Source organism: Oncorhynchus gorbuscha, unplaced genomic scaffold, assembly GCF_021184085.1.
Source record: "Oncorhynchus gorbuscha isolate QuinsamMale2020 ecotype Even-year unplaced genomic scaffold, OgorEven_v1.0 Un_scaffold_591, whole genome shotgun sequence".
Classification (NCBI taxonomy): Eukaryota; Metazoa; Chordata; class Actinopteri; order Salmoniformes; family Salmonidae; genus Oncorhynchus; species Oncorhynchus gorbuscha.
Window position 1 is genome coordinate 373,945 of NW_025745427.1, and position 10,619 is coordinate 384,563.

Here is a 10,619-nt window from a genome sequence, read left to right on the forward strand (position 1 = left end):
TGGACTGGGGACAGCAAGGAGTCATCATGTCAGGTAGTCCTGGGGCATGGTCCTAGGGCTCAGGTCCTCCGAGAGAGAGAAAGAAAGAAGGAGAGAATTAGAGAACGCACACTTAGATTCACACAGGACACCGAATAGGACAGGAGAAGTACTCCAGATATAGCAAACTGACCCTAGCCCCCCGACACAAACTACTGCAGCATAAATACTGGAGGCTGAGACAGGAGGGGTCAGGAGACACTGTGGCCCCATCCGAGGACGACCCCGGACAGGGCCAAACAGGAAGGATATATATAAGGATATAACAATTTGATTTGATTTGGTTAGTGTTGGGTCTTACCCTGCATGGTATCTACAGTGGGTTAGTGTTGGGTCTCACCCTGCATGGTATCTACAGTGGGTTAGTGTTGGGTCTCACCCTGCATGGTATCTACAGTGGGTTAGTGTTGGGTCTCATCATGCATGGTATCTACAGTGGGTTAGTGTTGGGTCTCATCATGCATGGTATCTACAGTGGGTTAGTGTTGGGTCTCATCATGCATGGTATCTACAGTGGGTTAGTGTTGGGTCTCATCATGCATGGTCTACTTCTGCAGGTGGACCTTGTGTGTCATGGGAAGACAGAGGTGCATCCTGACAAAGACGGGTCGGACCCCTATGCTGTGAGTACCCTGTGCCTTTTTCTGACACAACTATGTTACTAAAAAACAATGTGCTGGTGCACTCCAATTGATACAAACTACAAGGCCATGGGGACTTGGTATGTTTTACATTCACGTACATTGGGGGAAAAAAGTATTTAGTCAGCCACCAATTGTGCAAGTTCTCCCACTTAAAAAGATGAGAGAGGCCTGTAATTTTCATCATAGGTACACTTCAACTATGACAGACAAAATGAGAAAAAAAATCCAGAAAATCACATTGTAGGATTTCTAATGAATTTATTTGCAAATTATGGTGGAAAATAAGTATTTGGTCAATAACAAAAGTTTATCTCAATACTTTGTTAATTACCCTTTGTTGGCAATGACAGAGGTCAAACGTTTTCTGTAAGTCTTCACAAGGTTTTCACACACTGTTGATGGTATTTTGGCCCATTCCTCCATGCAGATCTCCTCTAGAGCAGTGATGTTTTGGGACTGTTGCTGGGCAACACGGACTTTCAACTCCCTCCAAAGATTTTCTATGGGATTGAGATCTAGAGACTGGCTAGGCCACTCCAGGACCTTGAAATGCTTCTTACGAAGCCACTCCTTCGTTGCCCGGGCGGTGTGTTTGGGATCATTGTCATGCTGAAAGACCCAGCCACGTTTTATCTTCAATGCCCTTGCTGATGGAAGGAGGTTTTCACTCAAAATCCCACGATGCATGGCCCCATTCATTCTTTCCTTTACACGGATCAGTCGTCCTGGTCCCTTTGCAGAAAAACAACCCCAAAGCATGATGTTTCCACCCCCATGCTTCACAGTAGGTATGGTGTTCTTTGGATGCAACTCAGCATTCTTTGTCCTCCAAACACGATGAGTTGAGTTTTTACCAAAAAGTTATATTTTGGTATCGTCTGACCATATGACATTCTCCCAATCTTCTTCTGGATCATCCAAATGCTCTCTAGCAAACTTCAGACGGGCTTCAGCAGGGGGACACGTCTGGCACTGCAGGATTTGAGTCCCTGGTGGCGTAGTGTGTTACTGATGGTAGGCTTTGTTACTTTGGTCCCAGCTCTCTGCAGGTCATTCACTAGGTTCCCCCATGTGGTTCTGGGATTTTTGCTCACCGTTCTTGTGATCATTTTGACCCCACGGGGTGAGATCTTGCGTGGAGCCCCAGATCGAGGGAGATTATCAGTGGCCTTGTATGTCTTCCATTTCCTAATAATTGCTCCCACAGTTGATTTCTTCAAACCAAGCTGCTTACCTATTGCAGATTCAGTCTTCCCAGCCTGGTGCAGGTCTACAATTTTGTTTCTGGTGTCCTTTGACAGCTGTTTGGTCTTGGCCATAGTGGAGTTTGAAGTGTGACTGTTTGAGGTTGTGGACAGGTGTCTTTTATACTGATAACAAGTTCAAACAGGTGCCATTAATACAGGTAACGAGTGGAGGACAGAGGAGCCTCTTAAAGTAGCAGTTTGTACAGGTCTCTGAGAGCCAGAAATCTTGCTTGTTTGTAGGTGACCAAATACTTATTTTCCACCATAATTTGCAAATAAATTCATAAAAAATCCTGCAATGTGATTTTCTGGATTTTTTTCTTCTCATTTTGTCTGTCATAGTTAAAGTGTACCTTTGATGAAAATTACAGGACTCTCTCATCTTTTTAAGTGGGAGAACTTGCACAATTGGTGGCTGACTAAATACTTTTTTTGCCCCACTGTAATTTAGCAGACACTCTTATCCAGAGCAATTAGGGTAAAGTGACTTGCTCAAAGGCACATCAACAGATTTTTCACCTAGTCAGCTCAGAGATTTGAACCAGCAACCTTTCGATTACTGGCCCATGCACTTCACCGCTAGACTACCTGCCACCATATAAGATGCTCTTTGAAAGAGTAGTGTATGACTAGCAGAAAACCAAAGGGGATAATAGCCACCACTTTAGTAAACGAGAAATGTAGAACAATTTATCATGGGGCTTACAGTACTTTTCCCATCAAGGCAATCTCAAAGAAAAATGTAGGGATGAACTTCTTCATTTAAAAAGCCTTTGTTACTTGGTTATTAAGTGGTTACAATGTATTTGGAAGACTGATATAATATACAGTATTGTATATAATAACATATAACCGTTTTTTGCAAACTTTTATCCTAAGCGTGAAATGTCTAAGTGAATGTTTAAGTGTGGACTGTGTTTCTCTGAATGCAGGAGCCCAGGAAGAAAGGAATACTGCACACTGTGGACAGTATGAACAGCCTCACCACTGATAGTATTGTTCAGAGGATCATCAAAAACAGGTGAGGGCAGGAAGGAGTGAGAACCTGGTATGTCACATCATCGTGATAATATCTCTGTTGTTGTAAGGTCACATCATCATGATAATATCTCTGTAATTTCAATGATGCTAAGGTCACGTCATTATGATAATATCTCTGTAGTTGTAAGGTCACGTCATTATGATAATATCTCTGTAGTTTTAAGGTCACGTCATTATGATAATATCTCTGTAATTTCAATGATGCTATCACGATAATAATATCTCTGTAGTTGTAAGGTCACGTCATTATGATAATATCTCTGTAGTTTTAAGATAATATAATATCTCTGTAATTTCAATGATGCTAAGGTCACGTCATTATGATAATATCTCTGTAGTTGTAAGGTCACGTCATTATGATAATATCTCTGTAGTTTTAAGATCACGTCATTATGATAATATCTCTGTAGTTGTAAGGTCACGTCATCATGATAATATCTCTGTAATTTCAATGATGCTAAGGTCACGTCATTATGATAATATCTCTGTAGTTGTAAGGCCACGTCATTATGATAATATCTCTGTAGTTTTAAGGTCACGTCATTATGATAATATCTCTGTAGTTGTAAGGTCACGTCATCATGATAATATCTCTGTAATTTCAATGATGCTAATATCATTATGATAATATCTGTAGTTGTAAGGCAATTATGATAATATCTCTGTAGTTGTAAGGCTATGATAATATCTCTGTAGGGATGCACATCATTATGATAATATCTCTGTAGTTGTAAGGTCACGTCATCATGATAATATCTCTGTAGTTTCAATGATGCTAAGGGCACATCATTATGATAATATCTCTGTAGTTTTAATGATGCTAAGGTCACGTCATTATGATAATATCTCTGTAGTTTCAATGATGCTAAGGTCACGTCATCATGATAATATCTCTGTAGTTTCAATGATGCTAAGGTAACATCATTATGATAATATCTCTGTAGTTTTAATGATGCCAAGGTCACGTCATCATGACATCGCTGTAGTTTAAATGATGCTAAGGTCACGTCATCATGATAATATTGGGGGAAAGTAAAGAAAGTCACACACTATATTACTCCCAGTAACCTTTCTCTACTTTGTAAGTGTATGAACCATTTGTCTGAACCTGCACAGCATTTTGGGTATGCGTTTTTCAGCTCCCACTATAACATGATATAATAACACTCTGCCATTTAGCAGATTGTTTTATCCAAAGCGACTTACAGTCAGGCACGCATACATTTTGCGTACAGGTCGTCCCGGGAATCGAACCCACAATCCTAGCGTTGCAAGCATCATGCGCTACCAACACATTCCAATGATACTATACTCTAAATCACAGAAGGGTAAATATTCCATGCGTTACCATGATGGTTTTAACCAATAGCCCTCTGCACACTATTGAAACCTCCCCTCTGTGTCCCCTGCAATGTAGGCTGCTGTTCGAGGCCAGGAACCAGAAGAAAGAGGCCAAAGAGATGGCTGTGATCCAGGCCATGAAGAGAAGAGAGGAGGAGAAGGGCAAGGAGAGGGCCCAGGCTGTGCTTTAGGACAACAGGCCCGAAGGAGCACTCCCACCACAAGGAACCATTGACCACCCTTAGGGTCAATCTGAGACGGACTAAACCTAATACATCTAACCCCCACCACCAATGCAGCGCAGTCAATCCACCTCATCTGGGTTCCAACTCCCAACCAACACCCTCCAGGTCACACAGTTTCCTTACCGACAGCCAGACAGCGAGCCTTTGTTATCAACATGCAGTATTCTTACAATGGGAGTTCTGTTGTAGGTTCCACATGGTAACATGTTAGGTGAGGCTGTTTTATTTGTCTTAATATCTGTATGCATTTACATGTTCTTTATTTCTTATGGTTTGACAAACCACCTTAACAGTATAGACCTCATACTGTCTCCCTTTCTCACGAGTTATAACCAGACAGGGAACCAGAAGGCCCAACATAGTCACTGAGTTATAACCAGACAGGGAACCAGAAGGCCCAACATAGTCACTGAGTTATAACCAGTCAGAGAACCAGAAGGCCCAACATAGTCACTGAGTTATAACCAGACAAGGAACCAGAAGGCCCAACATAGTCACTGAGTTATAACCAGACAAGGAACCAGAAGGCCCAACATAGTCACTGAGTTATAACCAGACAAGGAACCAGAAGGCCCAACATAGTCACTGAGTTATAACCAGACAGAGAACCAGAAGGCCCAACATAGTCACTGAGTTATAACCAGACAAGGAACCAGAAGGACCAACATAGTCACTGAGTTATAACCAGACAGGGAACCAGAAGGCCCAACATGGTTACTGAGTTATAACCAGACAGGGAACCAGAAGGCCCAACATAGTCACTGAGTTATAACCAGACAGGGAACCAGAAGGCCCAACATGGTTACTGAGTTATAACCAGACAGGGAACCAGAAGGCCCAACATAGTCACTGAATTATAACCAGACAAGGAACCAGAAGGCCCAACATGGTTACTGAGTTATAACCAGACAAGGAACCAGAAGGCCCAACATAGTCACTGAGTTATAACCAGACAAGGAACCAGAAGGCCCAACATGGTTACTGAGTTATAACCAGACAAGGAACCAGAAGGCCCAACATAGTCACTGAGTTATAACCAGACAAGGAACCAGAAGGCCCAACATAGTCACTGAGTTATAACCAGACAAGGAACCAGAAGGCCCAACATAGTCACTGAGTTATAACCAGACAAGGAACCAGAAGTCACTGGGTTATAGCCAGACAAGGAACCAGAAGGCCCAACATAGTCACTGAGTTATAACCAGACAGGGAACCAGAAGGCCCAACATGGTTACTGGGTTATAGCCAGACAAGGAACCAGAAGGCCCAACATAGTCACTGAGTTATAACCAGACAAGGAGCCAGAAGGCCCAACATGGTTACTGAGTTATAACCAGACAAGGAACCAGAAGGCCCAACATAGTCACTGAGTTATAACCAGACAAGGAACCAGAAGTCACTGGGTTATAGCCAGCCAGACAGGGAACCAGAAGTCCCAGCCTAGTCTTGTGGAACCAGACAGGTGTGTCTCTAAACAAATCTGGCTGTGCAAGTTAAAGCCAGACTAATATTTGTTTTCTAAATAATTATCATACCGCAAGTTATTTTTCTTGGGGTTGATTGAGCTTTATTTAAACAGGAGAATTATGAATGATTCATTTCTGTGAGAAATAGTGTGGTTAGGTTGAAGTCTGTCGGCCGATGCTTGGGCTTGTTGCTTTGGAGACCCATCCAACCACCTCTGCTGCTCCTCGCACAGCGATTGTTGAACAACCAACACATTGGATGCATCCAAAATGGCACCGTTTTTCCTATATAGTGTTTAACAGGGACCTGATGGTCAACAGTAATGCATTAAATAGGGAATAGGAAGTCATTTCAGATGCAGCCGTTGTCATTCTCAGTCATTCTGTTGCTGCTGTCATCGTGGCAATAGGCTGATCCCCTCACAACTTACAGTCCTATCTTATCTATCTCTGTATATATGTACTGTATGTATTTATTATAAATTAATATTAACCAGGAGAACTCTCTGGAAGATGTTGAAACCACTAGAGGTGTTCAGGGGTGGGTTTGAAAATGTACCATCTCTGTGAGAGCCTATTGGTCGATTTTACCTTGGGAAAAGCTGAGGTCATTAATGATTCAAGCTTTCTATCAGAGACTACCCTCAGCTTTCTATCAGAGACTACCCTCAGCTTTCTATCAGAGACTACGCTCAGCTTTCTATCAGAGACTACCCTCAGCGTTCTATCACAGACTACCCTCAGCTTTCTATCAGAGACTACCCTCAGCTTTCTATCAGATACTACCCTCAGCGTTCTATCAGAAACTACCCTCAGCTTTCTATCAGAGACTACCCTCAGCTTTCTATCAGAGACCACCCTCAGCTTTCTATCAGAGACTACCCTCAGCTTTCTATCAGAGACCACCCTCAGCTTTCTATCAGAGACTACCCTCAGCTTTCTATCAGAGACTACCCTCAGCTTTCTATCAGAGACTACCCTCAGCTTTCTATCAGAGACTACCCTCAGCTTTCTATCAGAGACTACCCTCAGCTTTCTATCAGCGACTACCCTCAGCTTTCTATCAGAGACTACCCTCAGCTTTCTATCAGAGACTACCCTCAGCTTTCTATCAGAGACTACCCTCAGCTTTCTATCAGAGACTACCCGTAGCTTTCTATCAGAGACTACCCACAGCTTTCTATCAAAGACTACCCTCAGCTTTCGGACAGATTTAATCTGTTTCTAGAAGAGAAACGGAATTGAATATTAGACTCTTAGAAAAAAGGGTTCCAAAAGGCTTATTCGGCTGTGCCCATAGGAGAACCCTTTTGGGTTCCAAGTAGAACCCTTTTTGGTTCCATTTTGAGTCCAGGTAAAACCGTTTTGTCAACCAAAAAAGTTTCTACCTGGAACCAAAAAGGGTACTTCAAAGGGTTATCCTATGGGGACAGCTGAAGAACCTTTTTCGGTTCTATATAGCATATTTTGTGTAGATGGGCCAACCTATGGGATCTCATGTAGATAATACTACCAGAACGTACTGACTGGAACTGTTCTATGTTATAGAATGAATCTATAATATAGATAGAACGGTTCTCCACTATAACAAATGCAAACTATTATTCCAGGACCCATTGTCCAACCTTTGAGCGCAGTTCTTGTTTTAACCACAGCAGGTCCCTCTTCCTCTGTAAAAGACAAGACATCCTTGTACATTCTGGTAGAGCACTGAACTAAGTTTTAACCACAGCAGGTCCCTCTTCCTCTGTAAAAGACACGACTTACCCTTGTACATTCTGGTAGAGCACTGAACTGAGTTTTAACCACAGCAGGTCCCTCCTCCTCTGTAAAAGACACAACTTATCCTTGTACATTCTGGTAGAGCACTGAACTGAGTTTTCACCAGATGCTTTTAATGGCAAATTATTTTAAACGATAGGAGATGATGAAATATGTACGGTGCTGTTAACTTAGATAAACTAATGACCTTTTACTGTCATACGATCAAAAGTCTTAATCAAACCTCTGGATAAGAAATCATAATTTCAAAACGTTAATCGGATTAAATACTATATTTTTCATACATGTATATTTTTCAGTCAGACCACCTCAACATAAACTTGGTTTCATATGTTTCAAAAGCATATAAAATATTGTCTGTCTATAAAGTTGGAATGTATTCAATGTACTGTATAGGCTACAGTGATCTCCTATGTATGTTATTGACAACTCTGATCTTCTAAATGACAAACGCTGTGGAATTTGGTACAGTATATTATCATTGTCAATAATAACAACTCCATCTAAAAAACTGTGTTGGTCATCTTGACCTTGTCTCCTTATTTAAATAAATGATTTTACTAATAGAAGTTGTGTTAGGGCAATCATTTTCGCTGCCTCGTTGTTCTTAAAGGATCAATTTACCACAATTTTTTTTTTTTTTTGGTATTTTGATAATTAGACCATGCATATCAGCAGTTAAGGTCTCTATTCAATCAGTATCACTGAAATTCAGTGTTACAGCGTGGTTGCAATTTAAAGGCAAAGTTCACGGTACAAGCTGCATATGTTGGCTCAATCGGAAATTACCTGTGAATTTCGATCAGGCAATCTGTAACGCTTCTGCAATACAGATTGAATAGAGCCATAAGTTGTCAAGATAGAGAACTTTAGATAAAAATAAAAGTGTGATGATGGTGCGATTTGCATCATCACACTTTTAGCATTTTACTAAAAGTGCTCTATCTTGACAACTTAGGGTCTTGCACCATATCTACAGTGGACTAATTAGCAAAATACTTGAAGATAGTTTGAGTAAAATGATCTTTATAGGTAAAGGAATTATAAAGGTAATCATCATCATTCATTAAAGAGTATGAGGTCATGTGTTGGACAGATAAGTGAACCTTTGATCAGCCTAAATTAGGGTCAAATTGCATCTATCAATCACTTCACACTACAAAGTCAGGAAATGTCAGTTCATTACTTTGACCATTTTTTATTAGCCAGAGCCTAATTAGTGTGCAGTATATCCTCATACAGAAAAGTGATATATTGAATATACAGTGGAGAATGAACACTTTCTATGAAGTAGGACAACATTTGTACAATGCTTTATATTATAATATCCTAATGTTTTGTACACTCAGTGTAAGCATCTATAATAGGGAAGGGAAAGGGAATAACTCAGCAGGTGTTCCTAATGTTTTGTACACTCAGTGTAAGCATCTATAATAGGGAAGGGAAAGGGAATAACTCAGCAGGTGTTCCTAATGTTTTGTACACTCAGTGTAAGCATCTATAATAGGGAAGGGAAAGGGAATAACTCAGCAGGTGTTCCTAATGTTTTGTACACTCAGTGTAAGCATCTATAATAGGGAAGGGAAAGGGAATAACTCAGCAGGTGTTCCTGATGTTTTGTACACTCAGTGTAAACATCTATAATAGGGAAGGGAAAGGGAATAACTCAGCAGGTGTTCCTAATGTTTTGTACACTCAGTGTAAGCATCTATAATAGGGAAGGGAAAGGGAATAACTCAGCAGGTGTTCCTAATGTTTTGTACACTCAGTGTAAGCATCTATAATAGGGAAGGGAAAGGGAATAACTCAGAAGGTGTTCCTAATGTTTTGTACACTCAGTGTAAGCATCTATAATAGGGAAGGGAAAGGGAATAACTCAGAAGTGGTGATAAACTCTGTATGATGTTTTTATTGATAATGAACTATAATGAGTTATAAGGCTATAATGTATTATTGTATCTATACTTGTTTGGAAACACAGACAATGTAGTTTTTAGACACATTAGGCCTTATACTGTAGCGATCCTGCTATATGAGCCACTTTACAATTCCCACCAATTCAGTTAACCCTATTGACGCAATGCATAGAGTTTCACGCCAGTCTGAGACCAATGTCTGCTACACTGGTGTCAGAAGTGGGATGGCGGATGTGAGGTCATCGGAGCTCACGGGCCTGGACATGTGAGGGGTTGGAGTAGCGATCCTCGCTATATGAGTCAGGTTACAATTTACACCGTTTCTATTGGCACAATGCGTAGAGTGTTTGCCTTTACGCCAGGATCACACCTACTGTAATTCGTTTTTAAACACCTCGATCACACCTACATCGTTTTGCGAAAAATGGTACGCAGCATCATCTGGATGTGTGCAACAAAAATTCTATATTCACCTGCTACCATTTCAAACCGTCTACGCATACAATTTGATGCATATGTTCGCCAAATCCAATGTATGCACCACACAGGACACACTGCAACGCAATGCTCCAAGGTAAACACACAGTTCCATTGTAAATGAATGTACTTATGGTGTCCCAAAACACAAACATTATATCCGTGTGATCGAGGCGTTACAGTGGCAATCAGCAGTTAAAACAATAACAAAACACATCCCCGCCCCTGTTTTCGTAAAAAGCTGAGGAATGAGGCTGGAGAAATGTTACCACTCAAATTCGTAGACAGCTATGGATGAAAGGAATGACCATCTATGATGCAAACATTCTAGTTTTAACCATGTTGAGGCTATATAATGTTTGTTTACAAGAGCACGTAATGTATTATAAAGCACTATGCATGTGTTTGTTTAAATAAAGCG

At 40.9% G+C, this 10,619-nt stretch overlaps 1 protein-coding gene across 2 annotated transcripts in view; it reads left to right on the plus strand.

The window, feature by feature from the left end:
* Window positions 1–8,371, plus strand: part of LOC124018948 (ethanolamine-phosphate cytidylyltransferase-like) — a 53,247-nt gene extending 44,876 nt beyond the window's left edge. For both annotated transcript variants that reach the window (XM_046334277.1, XM_046334278.1), the window contains exons 11-13: window positions 597–662; window positions 2,863–2,951; window positions 4,389–8,371. In XM_046334277.1, coding sequence (XP_046190233.1) covers window positions 597–662; window positions 2,863–2,951; window positions 4,389–4,503 — 270 coding nt within the window. In that variant the 3' untranslated portion in view covers window positions 4,504–8,371. The remainder of the gene's footprint in view (window positions 1–596; window positions 663–2,862; window positions 2,952–4,388) is intronic.
* Window positions 8,372–10,619: the final 2,248 nt, after the last annotated feature.